At 43.1% G+C, this 25,101-nt stretch overlaps 1 protein-coding gene across 1 annotated transcript in view; it reads left to right on the top strand.

The window, feature by feature from the left end:
* The window catches only part of PXDNL (peroxidasin like), a 175,333-nt gene that overhangs the window by 97,968 nt on the left and 52,264 nt on the right, over positions 1-25,101 (top strand). Inside the window, 7 exon segments of the mRNA XM_075919820.1 lie at positions 3,534-3,641; positions 5,327-5,363; positions 5,365-5,485; positions 14,860-14,921; positions 14,923-15,317; positions 15,319-15,411; positions 25,032-25,058. Of these exon segments, the coding sequence (XP_075775935.1) occupies positions 3,534-3,641; positions 5,327-5,363; positions 5,365-5,485; positions 14,860-14,921; positions 14,923-15,317; positions 15,319-15,411; positions 25,032-25,058 (843 nt within the window).

The raw sequence follows: 25,101 nt of genomic DNA on the forward strand, positions 1-25,101 counted from the left end.
TGATTATAATGCTGCACTTGCCTGGCTTAAACTTCCAGTAAGTTAGCTGTAGCGAACTCCCCGAGTCGTTGCAACTTTTCCTGCAGTTTTATAATATAGGTTACGGACCCCCTAGCGTTGGATCCCTGGTCTTCCAAGGTTTCCCTGAGCAGATCCAGGATCCCCCAGGGTCTCCTACCATACAACAATTCGAACGGCACAAATCCGGTGGAAGCCTGGGGTACCTCACGGACTGCGAAGAGCAGGGCGGGTAGTAGGTGATCCCATTCTTGTGGTTCCTCAACTACGAATCACCTCAACATCGCCTTCAGTGTCTGGTTGAAGCGCTCTACTAACCCGTCAGTCTGCGGGTGGTAGACGGACGTGTGCAGCGCGGTCACTTTGAACAGCCTGCACAATTCCTTCATCAAATTCGAGGTTAGGTTAGTCCCCTGGTCAGTTAGGATTTCCTCGGGAATCCCTACCCTCGAGAATATTTCAACTAGCTTTTCAGCCAGCGTGGAGGCTAAAGTATTCTTTAGTGGCACCGCCTCCAGGTAACGGGTGGCGTAATTGACCACCACCATAATATATCGGGCACCCCTCTTTGATCTTTCAAAAGGCCTGACTAAGTCTAGCCCTACGCGTGCGAAGGGACCCCTACAACTGGTAAGGGCACCAATGGCACCTTAGGGGCGGGTCGTAGGTTGGCGCGCTGGCATTCGGGACAGGATTCGCAAAACTCCCGGACCTCCCAGTAGACACCTGGCCAAAAGAATCTTTGGATGACCCGTTGTTCCGTTTTCTCCCGGCCTAAGTGTCCAGCCCAAGGGTTGGAGTGTATCAAGTCTAGGACCCTCCGGCAATAACTCCGGGGTACTAGGAGTTGCTTCCTTTGCCCCTCCCCTTCGACCCCCTCAACTACCCGATACAGGAGGTCATTTCCTACCTCAAAATAGGGTCCTTGGGTTTCCCTGGGTTCGGGGCCGCTGTCCTCCTTTCCGGACCGCCCTTCGGTGCCTTACCCCCTGTCTCTTTTTCTCCGTTCTGCGGCCATATAATCCTCCATTAAGTTTACTGCATCTGCTAGAGCTTCAGGGCGGTGGCGCCACACCCACCTTTGCGCTCCCACAGGGAGGATCTGTACAGACTGTTCAAGGATGATCGCTTCTGCTACCTGGGCCCCTGAACGCTTGTCTGGTTCGAGCCAGCGCCAGCCCAGGTCCCTCAGCTTCTGGGCCACGGCCTTAGGGCGGGCTCCCGGGGAAAATTGCTCCACCCTAAACCTCTGGCGATAGGTCTCAGGATTGATACCTGTCTGGTCGAGAATGGCCTCTTTAACTTTATAATAGTTAAGAGCCTCTCGGTCCGGAAGCCCTCGATACACCGCCTGGGCTGGGCCGGAGAGGTAAGGGGCAAGCAGTGTGGCCCAATACTCCTCTGGCCAACGGGCCACTGTAGCTACGCACTTGAACGTGACTAAAAAAGCCTCGGGGTCGTCCCCAGGTCCCATCTTGGCCAGGCGCACCGGCAGCTGGGGGAAATCCGTCTCTTCCCCCGGCCCGCCCGTGGCCACGGGGCCTCCTAGGTTTTCTCGCACGGCCCATTTCTGAAACCACCTGTCCTGTTGGGCCTGCTGTTGTTCCATTAATTCGCGGACCAACTGCTGTTGCTGTTCTTGCTGTTGGGCGGCCAATTGTTGCAGTAGTTGAGTTGTTGTTGCTGATTTGGGCGCTGCTGCTCCGCCAACCAGTCTAGCAATTGCTTTGCCTCCATTTCCCCTTTCTGCACGATCTATCACTCACGCTCCCCTGTGCCGGGATGGGGGATCATACCCACATTCTCCACCATCTGTCACGGGGGAACCACCCCCCGCCCATCTAGCCCCGTAGGAATGTGGGGTAAGGGAGCCCCCGTTCTGTTCACGGAGGGGCTCCCCGCTACCCCTGACCCCTTTTCTCTTGGCCTATAGGGCATAGTAGGGTTCTCTTATAACAGAGTCGAGCCCCGCTATGACCAGGACCCTGCTACTTAAACCCGGGGCCTCCTCCCCCTTCGAGGTCCCCGTCTCGGGGCTCCCTCTAGTCCAGCTCTCACCAGTCCGGGGACACCGTCCAGGTCGGGGCGTCACTCCCGTGGTCTCTCGTCGCCCGGTTGCCCTTCTGTGGCCTGGGGTCTGGTCAGTCCCGGCTCGGGCTCTCTGCCGCGGTTCTCAGCACGCACCCTCTTGTCTGGGGGGGAGGGTAGGGAGGCGCTGTCTGGGTCCTCCGCTTGCCCGCTGCCTCCACGGTCCGTCGGCCCCTCCCTGTGGCCTCCGCCCCTCCTCGGCGTCCTCCACCACCGTTTCCCGCTTGCGGGTGTGTTTCCCCCTTTCAGGTGTGCCAGGGCCGCATTTAAAAGCGGCTCCCGGCTTGCTGCACATGCAGCCAGCGCTTCCCCGGCTCTTCGCTCGCCGTGCAAGCTGCCTGCCCGCCTGGACGCGGTGCGAGTGACGGGGCCGGCCCGTCACACATGTATTATCCCACATAACATTTTCTGTGCTCTCATTTATATCCAAAGCATCTTGTAGCTTTTTCAAAAATGCACCTCTGTGGTGGGTAGATTGCTTCCCTGAGCAACCCATAATTCCCCTGAGTAGATATTTGCTCCCAAGAAAGCATCACTAAATTTAACTGTCATTGTGACTAATTTACATGAGTTAATAACCTCAACAGATAGCACTATCACTGTTCTCGTGGCTTTTACTAGGGAATGAGGGTAATTGGAAAAAACAGTGAGATGATGGGAATTGACACTCTTCCTTATTTTTCTTGGGGTTTTGTAGTGTTCTAAGCCTTGTTTGGGAAGGAAAGGTTTCTACAAGTCCTGGTTAGTTTATCATATACCCTTCTGCTTGCTTCCAGAGGCTTCATTTTTATGATGCTAGCTTCCTTTTTCAAATATAATTGTGTAGTGTTGCTCCATGGTGAGGCTCCTTCAATATTGCCAATCCGCTTTACTCTGACAGAAGAGTGAGAGCTTTTGAACATGTGGTTCTTGTTTGATGATGAGTGCTGAGTGGTTTGGTCCCAAAGTGCATTGTTCCTTCATAAACTATGTTTATGGTTTCTTAACAATTGGGATTTGGGGATCTCAGACCACTTCCTTTTATGATGATTGTTGAAAACTCAGTGTACTTTGTCCTTATGACCCTTTCACTGAGAATCAATTCCTATTATAATGGTTGGCGGTGGGGGCAGTTACCTTCTAAGAGTTGAAGTGAAACTTATTTCTCAAAGGTCAATGCTAACAGGATCTGAACCAGTGATCTGAAGGTGAAAAGTTTCTGTCTCTCTTTACCAACTCTGACCATGCCAACTGGGATTATTGAATGGAAGATAATTGCCTATTCTGTGCAATGACTAATATAAATGTCAGGATTTACAGCTTTTTTGTTCTTCTAACACTTGCCACTTTAAAAATGCCAAATGTTACTAAGTGCTCTTTGTATCATATACATCCGAACTTTAAAAATGAGACATTTTTTTCAAACTAAGGATTTTTTTTTCCTGCAGTAACTCTGGTAGACAAGCCGGTGATAACTTTGTTGAATTACCCATTCTAGATGCCATCCAAAAGGTTGACAGTGCAATTAACTCCACCAGAGGAAATTTGTTTTCACGGTTAAGAATTTATTTTATCATTGTCCGCCAAAATTGGTCACATTTTTATTTTGCTTAAGTTGATCTATTTTTAAATGATAAAAATACTAGACACACAAGCTTGGTGATGTAATAGCTTTTATTGGATCAACTTCTGTTGGTGAAATAGACACACTTTTGAGCTCTGTGTTAGCTGAAAAACTTGTCTCTCTCATCAACAGAAGTTGATCCAATGAAAGATATTACTTCATTGACCTGATCTCTCTAATATCCTGGCATTAAAACAGCTTCAACAACATTACATTAAAATATATACTGTAATGAAGTTATCAAAACATATTTTCACTTGTAGCAAGAGCATGTTTTTTAGTAGCAGTCAGTGACACATCTTTTTAGTATTTCACCTTTTGGGGCCCATTTCTATCACCGTGGCTTTCTATCAGCAGTCATCTGCCATCTGACTACTTTTTGTGGCTTAGGGTGGAAGGGGTTAGCTCAGTGATTTGAGCATGTGCCTGCTAAGCTCCATTTGAGGGGGGCCATTTCGGGATCTGGGGCAGATCTGTCAGGGATGGTACTTGGTCCTACTATGAGGGCAGAGGACTGGACTCGATGACCTCTCATGGTCCTTCCAGTTCTATGATGTAGGGTATATCTCCATATATTATATTACTAACCTAGCCAGGAACTCTGTAGCCAATGCTTTGGGAACAGGAGGAAAAAACCAAACAGAACATCCATCAAAATGTAGCTTTGCCCTTTATCCTTCCCTACAGAACAGGAACAAAGTGTTTGGGCTCTTAAGTTCCTGTGATTCCTCCACAGCACAATGTAGAGAGGAGCAAAGTTGCAGAGAAAGCAGTTAAGTTATTAGAGGCTGTCACTACTGCAATACAATACAGAAAAAAGGATTCAAAGTGCTAATTCAAATGCTTTCCTTCCTCTGTTAGCCTTAGGCTTTTCTGTGTGTGTGTGAAATCACTGCCTTATGACTCTTTCTGTGAACAGACAGTAACTATATTATATTTCTTTGACATTTTGGTGAAGAAGATAAAGACAAAAATAGGTTGTTGAAACATAGATGGACACAGATGCTCCTTTTTTCTTGTTAGCCATAAAGTTCAGGTCAGTTCAGTCTAACCTTTGAATTTTATGGCAGCCTTCAGCCATTCATGGGTGACTAGTAAGCTACCCCTTTATTTGGAGAGGCTAGTAATTGACACAATTTTCTTTCCAAATGCTTTTTTTTTCTTTTACCCAAAGGGAAATTAGACAACCAGAAAGGAAGTGAGGAGAAGGTAGAATGTTCTACCTTCAAAATACCATAAATGTCTCTTTATGACTGGTGTCTCTTTATAGCTGGAGTAGAGTCTGATGGTCAGATGTGCAATAATATTTTCTGTGATATCCAAGTTTAGAGGGTCAAACACATTGCCTTTATGGAGCGTTAATGCTCCATGTTGGACTTTGGCTCTATCACATGTGAAAAACGCCCATATTAGGGGAGACAATTTACGTATTTTATTGCATGTAGGTTTCTATGCAACCTCAGTTTAACACTGTGTTCTTGAAGCAGGCTAACTTCTTTGCAATTATTTTTAGATGTTGAGTGTCTACAAAGAAACTCTAATCTCATTTCTGCTCAGAAATTAGTTTTATTATCTAGATTTCAATAGAATTTCGATAGATCTTTTTCATTTTTTCAGGCATCCATGCACTCCAAATGATCTGTTGGCTCATTTCCCACTATCTATGGGACGCTTTCACTATAGAGATTGCAAGAGCAGGAGATTTTTTTGAGAAAACACTTCAGCTGGTACTGGAGCATGTTAAACAGGGTCTGAAAGTTGATTTGGATGGAATAGGTGAGTATCAATAAAAGCTAGTATCTTTTCAGTGTGTAATGTATTGTTGTATCTCACCAGTGACCTGCAATAACATCTTACATTTATTGTGGATTTCATCCAGAAGGAACTCAAGATCACAAAAGCATTAATATATAGTGTATTGTATCGAGGGTTTATGCATAGCACAGTGCACCTAGAGCTGGGAAATAGCTATTCCAATCTATTCCAGCACTGCTGCACAACTTAGGTTGAGAAGTGAAAAGCCATTTATCTAGCTGAAACTATTCGGTGATTTTGGATACAAAAAATTATTAGAGCTGTAAATATACTGTGACACTGGACTTAACACTTCTATTGTTTTGAAAAGTGCTTTAGTTCCCACAAAAAATCAGGGCCTTTATTTTGCTCTTCTGAAAGATGCCTTCTCTGCAGGCACAGTTTTCCTTCATATCCAGGGGCTTTGGTTCAGAGTTCACTTACAGGGAAAGGTGACATTTACTGACTTTTTACACAATGCTCATGATTCAATAGAGAATAGCATGAGCAGAGGAAACATCTTTCAGATGAGAAATTATAAGAACAAAGAAACATTCCTACCCAACTTTTGCATTAATGTGTTTACAGTGATTGGAACAAATGGTATTCTTTGTATTCTCATACCTATATTTCTTTGTCTGCTGGTACTTTTTCTAATCCTCTTTTATATTGTCAAGTATTTTCTAGTATGAGTTTTTGTTTTTCTTCAGAATTCCATTTCTTTCTCTTTAATGGCAGTTGCATTCTTCTCTCTATAATATTCACTCGCATTTACTTATTTCATATTATTAAATCCATCTTGTCTCCTCAGTGAAGGAATGTGACCACTATAATGTTACTACATATTATATTTATTTTAAAAAATCTATTATTACATAAAGCTCTTCCATATAATATTTCAGCTCATTGCAATATCAGAAATCAACAATAATATAAATAATAACTAAGGCCACGTGCTTGTCACAGTTGTCCCAGATGGCATAGATTCCGTTATTTTTCACAACTTCCATGAAATTCCACAGCTGCAGTGGCCACTGTGGCTGACCCCCAAGGCCATTTGAACAGTTGGCCACAGGGCTAACTCCTCAGGCAGCCCAGGGGCCAGCCACACTGAGCTTCTGGAGAAGCCCCCAGTCAGCCATTCAGGGTGTGTCTACAATACACCTCTCTGTCGACAGAGAGATGTTGATTAGGCTCGTCGAAATTGCTAATGAAGGAAAATACAATCCTTTTTCAAAAGACCCTGTAAGCCTCATTCTATGAGGGATAAGGGATCTTTTGAAAAAGAGTTGTATTTTTGAAAGATCTGCATCTAGATTGCCGTGTTTTTTTTTTTTCGAAAAAGCTCTGTTTTGAAAAAAAGCAGCAGCCTTGTTTATGCTAATGAAGCACAAAATATTAAAATCCCCGCTTCATTAGAAATTTCGATGTGCCTAATCTACATCTCTCTGTTGACAGAGAGGTGTAGTCTAGACACACCCCATGATGGCCCTGCAGTAAGCTGCACCAGCCACTGCTGGAGAGGCCCTTGCAGGCAGGCACATCAGCTATGGCTTGGCAGCCTTGGGCAGCTGGCTTGGGGACCCTTAGGCAGCTGAAGCAATAGCTCTCAGGTGGCCATGGGAGGCAGCTGCAGCATGGCCCCTGGGCAGTCACACCAACCGCTGCTTGGTGGCCCTGGACAGCTGGTCCTAGTGTGGCTGGAGAAGCATTTGGCACTGCTTTCCTTGTAGCCCATAATAGCAGCCGGAGCGGCTGGACCCAAAGGGCCTCCAGTGTAGGGGAACCTGAGGAAGCTAAGATTTAGTCAGGGGTGTTTATAATTAATGTTCACATGCTGTAATTTTTTGTTTATTGCCTTTGACTTGTCATGACTTTTACTAAAAATAGCTGTGACCAGTGTATCCTGTAAGCTGTGCACTTGGGTGGCTATTCAGGAGAGATTCAGCTACCACCCACCTGGTTAGCAGAATGTCCACAGCTAGCAGCAGCCAGCAGCATGTATTTGTACAGGTGGTACACATCTGCACATGACTCAGAGAACATAAAAATTTATTCCACACACAGATGGGAAGAGTTAGAGGGAACATTGGTGGTGACTACGTTTTAGCATTATTTATGACACAATATCACAGACTAACAAAAATTCTTTATTCCTCCAAAAAGAGGCAGAGAATGAATCTTACAGATTCCAGATTCTGTCTTTGGGTTTGTAAACTCAAGTGTGTCCAAAATTGGTTGTTTCCAATTTTATGCACTGCTGGTTAAAAAATCCAAAATTGTTCATGGAGATATCGCCGTGTTTTTATTGCTTGTGTGCGGTACCTATGATATAGCTGTCTTTATGTTCTTCACAATCTGTACCCGAAGGAAAATCCTATGCTCAAAGAGCCCCTTTGCCTAATTGAATTAAGATGATCCAAAATCCAAAGCATTTATAAAACAGATTCCTCTTAGAATACTTTAGATGCATTTCTCTACGTTTTATTTTCAATATTTTGTATGCCTCTTGAAATCTGATGGTATGCATAATGTAAAATTTGAACTACATAACTATTCACAGTAACACAAACAAATTAGAACTAGAATTTAGTATGTGATATCACAGTATCCCCAGAGTTTTGTTCATGCCACCAAATTTCTTTCCGTCATAAAACTCTAGAAAAACGCTACTTGTCTCCCAGTGTTTGAATGAGAGCCCAACCAGGAGCGACGCTAAAAATTTAGAGCTGAAATTTGAACAAAGTAACAGATATTGCTATTTATATAGCATATAACTGATGATATTTTGAAATAACAAAATGCGCGTCTACACAGCAAGCCATTATTTTGAAATAATTTGGAGATGGAAGACTTCTTACTCCAACTCTTGTAACTCTCATTTCATGAGGAGTAAGGGATGTTGAAGAAAGAGTCTTCTTCCTTCAACTTCCTGCTGTGTAGACAGTGCCAAAAACCAAATTAAGCTATTTTGACTTCAGCTATGCAATTGATGTAGCAGAAGTTGAGTAGCTTAATTTGCGTTTTGCTCTGCAATAGAGACATGCCCTAAAAGGGCAAAACATTCACATTTATTTTCAGCTGTATATTCAGCCTTACATTATCTTCACTGAAAGGGATAAAGCCCATACCAAGAGGAAAATGGAAATAAGATGATAACCCAGAGGATGATCAGTGGAGTCAATGAGCAGGGATTCATACTATCTGAAAGTATATAGATTTTGTTTTGAATTTCATTTTACAAATGGTTCTTTAGAGTATAACATTGACAGATGCACTTGCTCAAATATATCTTCCCATACAAATCCCCCATGATTGGCTTTGCTTAGTAGCTAAGGCTTTGTCTACAGTTCTTAGTTTAAAGCACAGCCGTGGCCATGCTTTAACACGTCAATGTCGTCACTGGGAGAAAGCTTTCCCGGTGCTGTAGGAAATCACAAGGGGAGTAGCTAACAGTGCTGGGAGCCTGACTCTGACACTTTACAATAGCTGTAGCTTGCTGCACCTAGGGCAGGAAGGTGTTTTTTCACACCCCCGAGCGAGTATGTTACAACTCAGTAAATTGGCTGTGTAGACAAGATCTATATGAGGGCCAGGGGGAGATAAGGTAGCAACACAGCTCCTCCTTGGCTACTGCTCTAGTCCTTTGTCTACAATCTGTGTTGTGACCCTTCTGTACAAGCCAGGGTTTAGATGTTTGTGATAACTGTATCCACATATTTTCTGACATTCCCTTAGCCCATTGGGGGTAGCATGGACCTGGTACAGAGCTCATCCCCACTTTGTGCAGGGAAGATGCATCCCCCTGATTGAAGCTCTCCACAGTGTTTTTTCCTTCACCATGCAAGGAAACTTACAAAAGGAGGTTTTAGGTGAATTTCATCCATATGGAACTGAGTAGAAAAATACTCACCTTAGGGTACATTAAACGTTCCGTGAATTTTATCACTTGGACTCACCGTGAGTACTGAAGAACACTTGGAAGTCATTGTAACAAATCAAGGTGTTTTGTGAATAATGTAAAAGGTGATAAAACTACATCTGGGTGGCAGAATACATGAGGGAGCTGGCATGTGTTTAATGAGGCAGTTGTTCTCTCTGCTAAGAGCTTGTTCTAGTCCAAGAAATGCAGAAACATGATAGCTACTGCAAATACTTGACTAATGGAATCCTTTTAGGAAACTTGTAATCTGCTTCTCCCTGTAAATAATGATGCCTCTTGTTTCCGGTATTTGATTTGCTTACCCAAAACCCATTTTCTGTTCTCTCTACTTCAGTTTGGTTTTTTTCTTTGGACATTGAGTATGGTTGTGCCTGGAATTCCTTATGAAGAATGAGTGAAAGAAGTGTTATATGCAACATTCCTTTTCAGCTCTTACATGGCTAAAATGGTATGTTCTTTTTTCACAGTAATTGTTACAGGGCTAACTGCCCTCTTTCTTGATTTCTTTTAGCATACCCAGGTCTTGAACTCTCTTACAATGCTGGTATCATAACCAGTGTTCCCGCTAAGCTGTGGGGGCAGAACAGCATCACAGGTGATTAATCAGCCATAACCAGTCAGAGGCTCAGGACTCCATGCAGGGAGCTGATTGACTGGGCGGGGCTAATTCATTCACCTGTGAAGCTAAGCTACCCCACAGTCTAGGGGAACACTGGCCATAACTACACTGCCCTGTTAAAGTGCTGCTGTGTCTGTGATTTAAATGTAGATGTATAGACAAAGCATCTCGCCTTTATACATCTTAGAATGCAATTCTGGACTCATAGGATATGTCTAGACTACATGCCTCTGCCGACAGAGGCATGTAAATTAGACTACCCGACATAGTCAATGAAGCGAGGATTTAAATATCCCCGCTTCATTAAAATAAACATGGCTGCCGTGCTGTGCCAACTCAGCTGATCGTCGACACAGCGCAGCAGTCAAGATGCAGATCGGTCGACAGGGAATGCCTTTGTCAACTGCTCCCTTATGCCTCGTGAAATGGGGTTTACATGAGCAGTCGACAAAGGCGTTCCCTGTCGACCAATCTGTGTCTTGACTGCCGCGCTGTGCCAATGATCAGCTGAGCAGGCACAGCATGGCGGCCATTTTTATTTTAATGAAGCAGGGGATATTTAAATCCCCGCTTCATTGACTATGTTGGGTAGTCTAATTTACATGCCTCTGTCAGCAGAGGCATGTAGTCTAGACATGCCCTTAGACTACAGTCTCGGTAGCACAGGTTGTTTGTGCCAACCATTATTACTGACTAGGCCTAACTAGATACCTGCATTTTTTCCCTTCAGGGGTCTGTGTCCAGTGATTTAGAGGCTAACAAACAGCTTTCTTATGGTTATCACCTAATGCAGCCAAGCATTAGAAACAATTATTTCGAAGTCACAAATAGCCTACCTACTTATTTAGTCTCATATTATCGTTCACTATAAATTAACTTAGATGGGCTCCCCATTTGAGTTACAGAAAGAAACAACGTGATCCCTTTTGGAAATCTGTCAAAACTGAGTAAAGTCTTAGTTTGTCTCTGAAAGCATGCCCCCATAGACTATTGTCTATTATCTGACATTCCAACACACCATCTTAGAAAACCATTCCATAAGTCTCTTTTTGGGATATAGATCAACATCCACCACTCATCACCTCACCATTCATCTTTCACATAATAGTTGGTGTGTTTTCAGAATGTCTGTGACACAATTAGAAAGAGAGAGACTGGAAATAGATATATAAGCATGTCATTTCTAAAACACTGGTTCATATGCACCTCAGGTTTGTACAGAATGAACACCATTAGAACCTGTCAGTTCTTCTCATTGACTTGGTGTTTTCTGGTGGGCATATATCCACATCAAACAAGCCACAGTTATAGCTGGCACTAGGTGGCTCTCTTGTTTGTAACCTCAGAGAATAGCTTCAAGTTCAAGATGATATTGGCAGGCTAGATTTGCTTTAGAACCCAGTAGGTCTAATAGGTCTAACAACCAAGCTGTAGATGGTCAGGTCAGATATGTCATTGAGATGATGAAGAGTTTACATGGTCTCTTCACCTGTAAGTACTTTCATTGTAAGTACTGTGACAGGCTGCGGTCTAAGCCAGAGCTCTGCCACTACAGTCTGGCTGAAAAGGGCAATTGAAACCAGCGGAGTAAGCCCGTGCCAGAAGGGCTAATGGGAACCAGTTGTGGGCCTCATTAGACAGAGGGCTGGATAAGACTGCCAGAGAGGCAGTTGTGGGGGAAGTGGAAGGGGAGGAGCCAGAGAGTGGCTGAGTGTGCTCCCCAGCCTGCTAGAGAGGCTAGCAGACTTTGCTGTGGGAATAGAGCTCTGTAAATAGAAAGTGGTGGGAAATTGGCATGGACAATAAAAGGCACAGGTGATTGCACAAGAAAGGGTCTCCAGTTGATATGTGACTGAAGAAGGGATCCCAGGGCAAGGGGCCTGAGCGAGACTTTGCCTCAGCACCTCAAAGTCTATGGTTTTGTATCCCTTTGATACGGTTACATTTGTATGGTGTCATCCATGTTCAAGTTTCCAGCTCCCCTTGGGTGGAGACTCTTATTTCTTTCCCTTCTGACCAAGGTATTTTTAGGCTTCACAGTTCCCTGCCTTTACTGTGTTATTCCCAGCAGAGGCAAGCTGCCCAAGCATTTCCTGCTGGCTTTCTCTTCATAGACTGACACCAGTGATTGTCAACCATTTTAAGTTACCACGCAGTTCTTTTTATGCAAGCCTATTTTATTCTTATGATAAAAGTACTACAGAGGATATATATAAAAATCATAAAAGAACCTACATGCATATCATCCTAAACAAACGAGTCCTTCCAAACATCACCCAGTGGCTACGTCTAGACTGGCATGATTTTCCGGAAATGCTTTTAACCGAAAAGTTTTCTGTTAAAAGCATTTTTGGAAAAGAGCATCTAGATTGGCACAGATGCTTTTCCACAAAAGCACTTTTTGCGGAAAAGCGTCCGTGGCCAATCTAGATTCGCACTTTAATCAGTTTAGGGTCTTTGAGCCAGAGTTTCCAGAAGCAAGTAATTACTAGACAATGGGTTTGCCTCTTCATGGCATAGCTTCAAAAGGATAGATTTGAAGTGGGTTATTTACGTTGGCTTATCCCTAGTTATTTACTAGTATATCCACCTGACAGACAATGTTCCGGTAAGTCCTTTGAAGTTCCTACTACCTTCCAAAGATTACATTATTCACTCTCCTAGAGAAATTACATATCTATAGTGCCACCACAAACACATACACAATTACATTTGTAATAAAATGGACCCTGAAAGTATTAAACCTTATTAAATATGGTTTTATTTAATTCAGTAAAGTTCATTTAGGATATCAGTCCTAGACAGTAAAAAAAATGAGTGGCCAATTTTGCAACAGTTTGGGCAACAGTGTGTGTGCCTTGGAGGATGCCATCTTAGGAATGGTATAGATGTCTGAAATATGGCATTAAGTAATGGTAATTGTCATTCCAAAGCCTAGAAATCCCACTGATGAAGCGGGAAGTTATAGGCCATTTTCTCTACAATGCACAACCTATACACTTCTTGAAAATATCATCCTCAAAAGAATATGCCCTTTTCCTGAGCCTGTCAGACAGGCATGCTTCTGGCCAAAATGTAGTTGTTACACATTCTGGCACACATAACTCACATTGAGGCTAGCTGTCCAAAAATCTAAAGACTGGTGCAGTATTTGATTACCTATTATCTGTGTATGATGCTGTATGGATTGACTTTTTCTGGTGCAGAAACTTGCAAAACTTATACCTTACTACCAAGCATTTCACTAGCTGTGGTCCATGCTGAGTCACAGACACCTATGGATGTTCCTGGGTAATAAGACCAGTTCACCATGGACCATAAAGAACTGGCTGTCACAATGCTTTGTAGTCACACCAACCCTTTTTAATATCTTAATTAATGCCTAACTTAACAAACTAAGTTAAATTCAAAGTAAAGTTTTTCTCTCCACATGGTTCTGATAGTCTTAGGGTGTGACTAAACTACACCCCTCTGTCAGCAGAGGGATGTAAATTAGACACATCGAAAGTGGAAATGAAGCGGGAGTTTAAATATCCCGCACTTCATTTGCATAATGGAAGCTGCCGCTTTTTTTCAAAATGGGGCTTTTCAAAAAAACCCAACAGTTTAGACGGGGCATTTTCGACAGAGCTCTAGAGTACTATTTTCAGTAGTGGAAATATTATAAATGACTGAAAGAATATTCTGATTTATGCAGGATACTTTTGTGTGGTTTATGGAACTGGAGAAATTAGAGATGAAGAAGATATAAAAGCTCCTACTAGTATTCTATTCCATGCCAATCCCAGATTGATTCCTACAGCATACTTTCAAGGGCTTTATTCAGGTCACATTTCAGATCATCCACTTTTTCCCCTGACAGTGTCTTAATAGGCTAGTATATTTAAAACTGTTTCCTAATATCTAGCATATGTGTTCCCTTTCCCAATTTCTTCCTATCAGTTTACTCTCATCCCCTGGTGCATTCTTCCTTTTTTATGTTTCTAGCTTCCAAATACTTACAGACAGTTCTAATATTCCCCCACTCTTTGTTTGGCTAAGCTATTACATTTCTTTTAATCTTTCTTCATAAATCAGTCCCGTCAGCCCTTTAAATATGGTCAGTTGTTCTTCTCTGAATTGTCTCCAGTTTATCTAAAACTTTCTGTCATTCATGTTCAAGAACTGAATGCAGTATTCCAGGTCTGAGTTTATCAAGGTTTATTATCTCCTTAGTCTATGACACAACGTCTCTGCTTTAAAAACAACAAAAAATTTTTTTGCTCTCATGTTGCATTACTAGCTCAAATTCAATTTTCACTATCACTTAGTCCTCTTTCAGCATTACTGCCTTCCAAGTATCTGCCTCCCATTGATAAGACTTCTCTCCCCCTCTTCCCTCAACTTCTAGCTATATTGGCTTACATTTTCCATTTTAAATATCAGTTGGTTGTTGCCTGCCCATTTTTCAAACCTATTTTTACAGTTTCTGTATATTTATTTTTTAGCCCTCTCTGGCATTCATATCACCTCCCACTTTAGCTGTTGTTGCTATCACTTCAGTGTTTCTTCCACAGCTAACCCTGCCTCTGTTTAAGTCACTAGCACATTTGCCATTAACTTTTCCAGGAGCAGGATCAGACTCACAGTCTATCAGAAATGTAGTAAGGTCTTTATCACAACAAACACTTTATGATAAGGAGACTTTTATCCAGGTATAACACTATTATTACTATTGACCTTAAGAATCTTACATGGTTTCCTACACTTCTCTTTTATATGAGATCAATTAATTTCTTCAAATGTGTGTTGCAGAGTTTCACTACAATGACCTGGTTTCCCCACGCTACCTCAGTCTAATTGTACATCTCTCTGGAGATGTACAACGCTCATGGGTGTTTCCCAAACAGCTCTGACATCTGTTTCCATGAAAGGTACAGATGCTACGATGGAACATGCAACAATCTCATGCACCCAGTGTGGGGCACCTCATTGACTGCTTTTGAGTGGATCCTTGAAACTGTGTATAAAAATGGGTTTAACTTACCCAGCAGAGTCAGTCTTGATCCTTTGTATAATGGCTATCCTCTTCCGCTACTAAGGCTTATCTCAACAGAAATGATTGGCACAAAGGTCATAACTCCTGATGATAGGTACAGTCACATGCAGTGGGGCCAGTTTTTAGACCATGATTTGGATCAGACAGTGCCTGCATTAAGTATGTCTTGTTTTTCTGATGGACAGTCTTGTAGCTCAGCATGTGCTAATGATCCACCCCATCACTATTTCTGAGAATGATCCCTGAATGAAAAATTCGAAATGCATATTCTTTGTTTGGCCAAGCCCAGTTTGTAGTAGTGGTATAACCTGACTGACCCCAGAGTTTGTCATTCTCCCCCCGCTGACCCCAGAGTTTGTCATTCTCAGTCCTATCTCTCTCTCTCTCACTCTGTTTCCTTCCTTCTTTCCTCACCTCTAAACACACTGCAAGAATCATTTATAGCTCTTTACATGAGTTCCTTTCCATCATCTCAATCTTGGATCCCTTCCCCTTCCCCTGCCAGTTTGGCTTCCACCCTTTCTGCGCCACCAAAACTTCTCATACAAGATTTCTAGCAAGCTTTGCTTGACCTAATCTGGAGATCTCTATCCCTATCCTCCTTGATTTTTAGCTGTGGTTGACAATGTTAATCATAGCTTCTTTCTCAGCATCTTATCATTGTTTTTTATATATATATATATATATATATATATATATATAGCCGTGGTCCCCTTGCGGGGGGGGGGGGAGCGCCGGCCCCGGGCGCGCGGCGCTTGCAGGGGGGAGGGGGAAGCGCCGGCCCCAGCCCCGGGCGCGCAGCGCTTGCAGGGGGGAGGGGGAAGCACCGGCCCCGGGCACGCGGCGCTTGCTATGGGGGTGACCCGGCCCCGGGCAAGCGGCTATGGGGGGGGGCCACCCCCGGGCGCGCAAGTGTCCCCGCCCCCTGGTGCCCGGCGGGTGAACGGCCACGCCCCCTGGTGCCCGACAACCTCAAAAGGTTGGGGACCACTGATATATAGTCTTCTACTGCTTCCCCTTCTTCTGTAATAATTTTTTCAATGTCTTTTTGCTGACTTCTATAATCTCCCTTTTACTGTGGAGTCTTGCAGAGCTCTGTTTTGGCTCCTGCTGTGTCTTCTAATTTGTATGCCCATTTTCTGTGGGTGATCTCACCTGCTCACATACTGCCACTATCTGTACAGTGATGACAACAGAGCTATCTTTCTACTCTTTTCTTAATGCTCCTCACCCATTCCAGAATCTCACCTAGTTTATCTCACATCTGGTTCTGATGTGTGGTCATCAACTTACATTTAATATGGACCAAAAAAAGCTCCTTATCTATCCTCTGAAATCTCCACTTTCTTCACTTAGGGTGTGTCTAGACTACATGCGTCCGTCGACGGAGGCATGTAGATTAGCCAGATCGGCAGAGGGAAATGAAGCCGCGATTAAAATAATCGCGGCTTCATTTAAATTTAAATGGCTGCCCCGCTCTGCCGATCAGCTGTTTGTCGGCAGATCGGGGCAGTCTGGACGCGCCGCGTCGACAAAGAAGCCTTTCTTGATCGGCACAGGTATGCCTCGTGAAACCAGGTTTACCTGTGCCGATCAAGAAAGGCTTCTTTGTCGGCGCGGCGCGTCCAGACTGCCCCGATCTGCCGACAAACAGCTGATCGGCAGAGTGGGGCAGCCATTTAAATTTAAATGAAGCCGTGATTATTTTAATCGCGGCTTCATTTCCCTCTGCCGATCTGGCTAATCTACATGCCTCCGTCGACGGAGGCATGTAGATTAGACGTACCCTTACTGTCAAACATACCATTATTTCATCCATCCAGGCTATATCCAGATGTTACAGCTGCTGCTTCTGTAATCTCTCTAGAATATGTTCTTTTCTTTTCCAAAAACTCTAGTCTATACTCTCCTCCTTTCACTCCTAGATTACTATAACTTTCTCCTCTTAGTCTTCCCTAACACAGACATCACCCCCTGATCATACTCCCTGCCTATCAATATGATTCCATCACCTTCTTTGAATCCCTGCACTGTCTATCATATCAGGTTCAAGCTACTTGTCTTTTCTTTAGGGTCTTACACATTTGTGTTCCACCCTTGCTTAAGTGTCAGTGTCTCTTTTATTATCACTTCTTCCTACCTTATCTGTTCTGCAGGTAATGTAGGCCTGGTTGCCTGGCTTATCTGTTTTTTCCATGACTGTTTCCACACTAATTCCATGCTGAACTCTTCAAATGAGGAATCCTCTTCCTAAGCTAGTTCACAAGGAAACCGGTCTGATCACTCTAATTGCTCCTCAGAACCAGCATCTGTTAACAAGAAGTAGTTGGATGGTAATGATTTTCTCTCATTTTTTACTTAAGCTAGATTCAATCTGTTGACTCAAGGTGACTGGCTCTCTATCCTTTTGCTTATGTTTATGGAGAAATACAGAGATTTGATTTACATTTTTTATGAAGGCTTTGAGCATTTCCAAGAAAATGTATGTAGCCCTTCTTACTAGAATAAAGTCTCACTACCTGTACATAGCTCTGATTCAGCTAGTGCGTTAAAAATAGCAGTGTAGCTCTCTACCTTGAATGCAGCCCCACTTGAAGCACTAATCCTAGTGTGTATTCAGGTGGTGGGACAGGCTAGATGTCCTGAATACACACTACACTGCTGCTATTAGCAAGCTAGCTTGATCAGTGCTACTGCAGGCATGTCTCCTCAAGCTTGAATTTAGACGCCCAGTTCTGGTGTTGTGTGAGGGGACGTACGAGCCTCACATCAATGAACCAAGGTTAAAGAGCAGCCTTGGGCCTTGAAGGCCCTGCACAGTCACTCCTTCTCGGCAAGTTCACATTGGAGGTGGGGTTCAACAGGGAGCAACTGAGCTCAATCTGGGCAGGTAGAGCAGAGGAGCAGTCATGCACTATGAGCTCCTGCAGAGAAGCTTCTGCAGCTCCACCAGGCTCCACTGCAAAGTTGCCACAAGCCCTTCACTCTACAAAGGCAAGGAACCACGAACCATGCCACTAGAGACCCTTCAGCCTTCAGTCAGAGAGAACTCCAGGGGGTTTGTCTACACTACCCTCCTAGTTTGAACTAGGAGGGTAATGTAGGCATACCGCACTTGCAAATGAAGCCCGGGATTTGAATTTCCCGGGCTTCATTTGCATAAGCGGGGAGCCGCCATTTTTAAATCCCCGCTGGTTCGAACCCCGTGCAGCGCGGCTACACGGGGCTCGAACTAGGTAGTTCGGACTAGGGTGCCTATTCCGAACTACCGGTACACCTCGTTTCACGAGGAGTAACGGTAGTTCGGAATAGGAACCTAGTCCGAACTACCTAGTTCGAGCCCCGTGTAGCTGCACTGCACGGGGTTCAAACCAGCGGGGATTTAAAAATGGCGGCTCCCCGCTTATGCAAATGACGCCTGGGAAATTCAAATCCCGGGCTTCATTAGCAAGTGCGGTATGCCTACATTACCCCGCTAGTTTGAACTAGCGGGGTAGTGTAGAAATACCCAAGGGGATTCCAGAAACCTGTAGTAAAAGCCGAACCAAAGCTGGGGCTCAGGAATAGGTATATGGGCATCCACTCTAGGTCAAATATTGGAACTGTTGTTCAGCGAGGCCTGGGTCAGAACCTGGTGGAGCAGGGTGGGTCTGGATTCCCCTGCTCTCAATCATGGACTCTCGCCATTGGGTCTTTCTCTCAGATTTGGCCCTCTATCCGCTCACATATTGCCATGCCTAAAACGGTAGAAGCTGCTAATCATGGTATGTATAGGTGATTGACACCTTGTCTCCAGATTAACAGGACGTGTTTCTGACCCTTTCACAGTTCTGCTCACAGGTTCCATAAAAGGGCCCAGATTCAGCTTTTAGCAGTGTATTTATTTTTCATGAACAAAATATTCAAATGCCATGAGAATCAATACTATGCATGTATTCCCTACTGGGCAAACAAAATGTACTCAGAATATTCATATTGAATATGTAAGTAATTTGTTTTATTGCAATTGGAATGTAAAATAGCATAATCATGCACAAAAATATATACCACTTGCTTTTTATGTAGCACTGAACACATCATTGGTTTCAAAGTGCAGAAAACTGTATAAAACAAAAATAATTATCTTTACTGATAAAAATGCAACAGTAAACAAGAAAGCTTTAAGACATGACTTAAAAGCAGATAAGGCTTTTTGGTTTGCAGTTTGAGATAAGCCGTTCATTCCAAACAGTAGAAAGACCATTGGCAGAGAAATGTGTCTCTCAGGGTACGTCTACACTGCATCCCTAGTTTAAACTAGGGATGCAAATGGAGACAACTGAAGTAGTTAATGAAGCGGGGATTTAAATATCTCGCGCTCCATTAACATGATCTCGCCGGCGCGCTAGTTTGAATCACAGCTGATTCGAACCAGGAAGTGTGCGCCGGGACGCGTTAGTTCGGACTAAAGCCCTTAGTCCGAACTAACGCGTCCCGGCGCGCACTTCCTGGTTCGAATCAGCTGTGATTCGAACTAGCGCGCTGGCGAGATCATGTTAATGGAGCGCGGGATATTTAAATCCCCGCTTCATTAACTACTTCGGTTGTCTCCATTTGCATCCCTAGTTCGAACCCTCAGTGATTCTGTGACTAAAAATTTGAAACTTAAAATAGTGACAATTTGGAACATATTAATCTGATTGAAATGTGCCTACATGTCAGAAATACACTGGGCAGGTCAAAACCAAAATATAAACTTATACTTTTGTTGAGCAGCCAGTGTCAGGATGCTAACATATGCACATAGTGGTTGCAAGATTCAGAATCCTAAGATAGCAGACTTCTGAGCAAGATGAAGGCAGCACACTCACCTTTTCCAGTAAAGGAGACTGAAGAAGATTAGATCATCTGAGAATCACCTGCTAAGAGCAAAGTCAGTCAACATATAGCAACAACAGGCCCATTTTGTGTGGCTCTTGAAAATGGAACTGGGGCTTCAAAATTCAGATGCATAATTTGATCAATTCAGTGATCAGAAGTGGAGTTTTCATTAAGACTCATTTTTATAACTTGATCTATTGATTTTCATTTTCACACGCTGACATTCAGAAACATTTACATGGAAGTCCATTAAATTTGCATGGGGAAATGGTGTCAGTTTTAGCAGCAAGTACGATTTGTATAACTCCCTCAGCAAACTTTCAGCCCAAAAGGTGTTTGCCAATTATTACATGTTTATCCCCAATAAAATTTGTATTTTTTAGTAATCCGTAATCATTTTATCTTTTGTTCTCTAGCTTACTCTTAGTTTTGTAGCTTAAGAAAAATCCTGAAGAGTCAGTTATCTGATTGAGTTATGGTTTTTAAACAGTGTGTATCCCCATACTAGTCTCCTCACTTGAACTGGATACAAAATGGTAACCCTTATTAATATTCTGATCTCGAACAAATACCTTGATGCTAGAAATCCTTACAGCTTTGCTATTAAGCTGATTCAGAACAGATTTTACAGTCATTATTTTGCATAAAGAACACTACTTTCCTCTGGTCTCATTTCTTGGGACCAATACAGACTCAGTGCTCTGCAGTGCTTCCCAGAGGAGAAAGGGGTGGGTTGTTATGAGTCACTGAAGAGTGATTCTCTCCAACTAGGTATATTATCGATGGAATCTGTGGAATCCTTCCAGTCTTCAATGAGAAACATAGTAATAATAGAGGGGTAAGAGCATAAATGCATTGAGATGGGTGAATTGAGGGCAGGATAGGGAAACAAAAGGATCCTCAAAGACAGAAAAATGAAGCTTGAGGGAAGAAAAAACGTCATGTAAATATATAATATTGTTCTGCTCGTGTGCTGTGACAGTAGAGATTTGTTTTTCTTAGGCAGATGAACATGATGAAAATTGAGTCCAGAAATTGGCTTTGTTACAGAAAACTGACTCACTAACAGTCGTAAGTAAACAAGTCCTTTAACACAGAAAATTTTACAAATAGAAATATTATAATATATCTATAGGAATGGAAGATTAACCTCAGGCTGCCTAACAAAGAAGAGTATCTATCAGGCATGTTATCCCTAGAAGTACATTTGTGAGAAGTGGGAGTTGAAATATGTGTCCAGCCCACTGCCCCTCCCTTAGCTGGCTTTGCTCCAGCCACACTGCCACAGGGCTGCAGCTCTGCTGGCTTGGTCTCAGGTGCAGCTGGCTGGCTGGGGTTCCCTCAGGATCGAGCTCTCTAGCCGCTGTGGCCCCGCTTCTGCCCCACCTGGCTGGGGTTCCCCAGAGACGGGGCTCGCCAGCTGCCTGTGACCCTGCTGCTGCCCCACGCAGTTCTCCTGCTGACCCACCCCAATGGGGCTCCCTGCTGCCATACTCCCAGCACCGGGGCTCTCTGGCCCGGCAACATCCGTGCTTCAGAAGGACTATGGATGTTCCCAGACCAGAGAGCCACAGGTTTAGGAGGTTTAACCCGTACAAATAAAAATAATAATGAGTCTCAGATTTCTCTATTGCTGTTCTTCTTTGCATCAAGATCAATAGCAGATAGTTGATACCTTTATTTTGCTGATTTTGATTTCTAGAAATCCACATTGACTTTTTTTAGGAACTCTTTAGAAATATATTCACTTTGACTGGGACATAGAAAGTCTCCTGCATAAATTCTATACCTGATCATTTGGCAACAACTTTGCTCATGTTTTTATTATCTGTGTTAATGAACAATATTAATCATTACATTTCAGTGTTCCCAATTCCTTTATAGGATTTCATATAATAAAAAAAATCAAAGCCCAGAGAGTTTCATTAAAATAATCAGTCAGGTTGAAACTAAAGATTAAGGGGGGAATTGGCTTTCCAGTTTTACAGACTAGAAATATTATGTCTTTGATCTGGATACAAAACGGTTACCCTTATTATATTCAGAAGTAGATTTCAGTTCTGCTATGAGTTCTATGTAAGCAGACTCTTGAACCTGTGCACAGGACTGCCACAAGGCTCATTTTTATAAAATGTCTCCATCACAGGCCTGATCTTTGAGAAATGGCCCTGCATGTGTAATGTTTAGTATTTGTAATAATGTAGGTGCAAATTAGATTACCAGAACTTTAAAAAGTAAAACCATTTAAATTTGAACTACAGGCAGTCCCCGAGTTACGCGGATCCGACTTATGTCAGATCCGCAGTTACGAACGGGGCCCTCTTCCTGGTCTCCAGCAGACCAGGGAGAGGAAGCAAAGCGGCAGAGCACGCGGGCAGCGGACAGCCCAGACGCCTCTGGGCTGTCCGCTGACCCGCGTGCTCCGCGGCTTTGCTCTGCTTTGCTCCCCGTCCCCCTGGTCTGCAGACCAGGGGGACGGGGAGCAAAGCAGGGCAAAGCCACGGAGCCCGAGGGCAGCAGGACAGCCACGGCACGTCTGGGCTGTCCCACTGCCCCCGTGCTCCGCAGCTTTGCTCCGGACGCCTGTGGTACAGCGGCTGGGGGGCTGCCGGTTGGTCCCGTAGCGCCGCTCTGGGCGCTACTGGACCAACCCGGCAGCACCCCAGCTGCTCTGCCCCAGGCGTCCCCAAGTCAGCGCTGCTGAAAATGACCAGTGGCTGACTACAGGAAGCCCCTGCCCCGGGCTTCCTGGAATCAGCCGCTGATCAGTTTCAGCAGCAGCTGACTTGGGGATGCCTGGGGTTCTTAAGTTGAATATTTATGTAAGTCAGAACTGGCGTCCAGATTCAGCCGCTGTTGAAACTGATCAGTTTCAGCAGCGGCTGAATCTGGACGCCAGTTCCGACTTACATACAGATTCAACTTAGGGACTGTAGGTTTGTTCTTATCTTGTACGTAACCCGGGGACTGCCTGTATTTTAATTTTTTTCAGTGAAGCATTTATTTCCTAGCAGAATCTATTTCCTGACAGCTTTTGTATTTTAAAAAAAACAACTGCACAAAACTTGTGTGTGTGTGTAGGGGGGGGGGGGAAGGTTTGTTTCTTTGGTAAACTTTTTCAATTTTTAGAACCAAAACCTGTTTTTAAGAACCAATATTTCAATGTAAATATTTCATGGGGGGGAGGGGTAGGTTGAAAAAAAGTATAATAAAAATAGTAATAAAACTATTTACATTTCTGGTGGGAATGAGGGAGGTATTTTTTAACAAGCTTAAGATTTATAGACTTTTCTACCATTTTTCTTAATACCAGTAATAATAATAATAATAATGATTTTCAGACTAAATAGTAAATTGTACAAGTGTTCCATTTTACCCATTCAAAAGCAAATGAAATATTTCCATTTTAAAGCCCTGATCCTAAAATTTGATCCCTTTGGGAAAATGCATGAGTTCTCATGGCGCCCATGGGAATTCATAATTTGACAGCACTGGGGCCCTTGTAAGGGAAATGTCACCTTCATTTGATCTATAATATTAAAGGAAATTGCACCTATTATTAATTTGCTATTATATTTCAGCAAGCAATGTGACTGCATCATTTGGTATTCTGGTTGTGATACCATTGGGCTACGTCTACATTGGCATCCCTTTCCGGAAAAGGGATGCTAATGAGACACTTCGGAATTGCAAATCCACGGGGGATTTAAATATCCCCCGCGGCATTTGCATTTACATGGCTGCCGCTTTTTTCCGGCTTGGGGATAAGCCGGAGAAAAGCGCCAGTCTAGACGCGATTCTCTGGAAAATAAGCCCTTTTCCGGAGGATTTCTTATTCCTACTTTCTAATCTCTTTATTTGCCCTTGCAAATCCTGTGAAGCTGCATAGTATACCTGTGTTTTGTGCTTTAAGAGACAAGGGATGCACAGAAGCCCCACTAAAGAAACATTAAAAAATAGAATTTAAGCTATAGGGTGAGCATTATATTATTGATTCCCTCCCTTTCCCAAGATTCACTTCCATTCTTTTGTATCTTCTTTCCATTAATATAGTTTTCTTGATTACTTAACTCCATAACCTGTGAAGATTTACAGCTGTTCTCAACTTAACACGACTTAACCCTAAGCAGCACAGCAGAGTTCAGATTTAATAGTCATGATGTCTAATAATTAACTCAGTGGAAATTTTATTTAAAGTAATACAATCAGGCATTTCCTGAAGGGTCCAAAGTTTTCAGTAAAAAAGGACACAAAATCCATTATTAAATAATATGTTTCAGTCCAGCTAAATTCAGCTTATTGAAAACACAATACAGTTGGCTAAAGTTCAGTATAAAATAAGAATGGCTAATAAAGTACAGGCCTACCGGGACAAAGACATTCAATTACCCTCAAAGAAAACGGTAAAGAAATCATAAGGATTTAATGTAAAAAGAATATAAAAGATACATTTTTAGTAATAGTCTGGTTGAAATCAATTTTCTTCTGTGCCAAATAATGATGGGACTCCAGAGATTGAAATCTCAAACCTTGCTGAGACCAAAAGAAAATTTTGGGTCCTGTTGTGAAGGAGAAGAGCTACTTTTCCAGTGATCCGAAGCTCCTATTTCTAGCTCTGCAGGACCTTGAAGTAACCATGAAATGTTGCTCTTCCAGTGACTATTTAGATCTTAAAGTCTGATGGAGATATTTTATAAACCTTCATTTGAGCTATTTCATGGTCCAAAAGTTAGTGTCAGTCAAGGCCTAATTTCATAATAACGATTAGGATTTGTCTACACAGTATTTTTAAATTGTATCCTTTGGTATATATGGTTGTGACTATTTTCTTCCATTATTTGATCTGAGGAAGTGGGTCTGGCCCACAAAAGCTCATCATCTAATAAACCATCTTGTTAGTCTTTAAAGTGCTACATAGTCCTGTATTTTGTTTTGGTTTTGTCTTCTAAGAAGATTTGCAATGTTTGTTGCCTCTGTAAAAATACCTACATTCCAAAGAAAATGAGCCTGTAGCAAAATGCCAATTTAGGTCCATGTTTGTAATGTTTTATCTGGATTCTTTGTCTAGGCTGTATGGCACACCTCTGAACATCGAGAATAGTGATAGAGATGCAGCCATGTTAGTCTGGTCTAGCTGA

The sequence above is a fragment of the Pelodiscus sinensis genome, chromosome 2 (assembly GCF_049634645.1).
Source record: "Pelodiscus sinensis isolate JC-2024 chromosome 2, ASM4963464v1, whole genome shotgun sequence".
NCBI classification, from domain to species: domain Eukaryota; kingdom Metazoa; phylum Chordata; order Testudines; family Trionychidae; genus Pelodiscus; species Pelodiscus sinensis.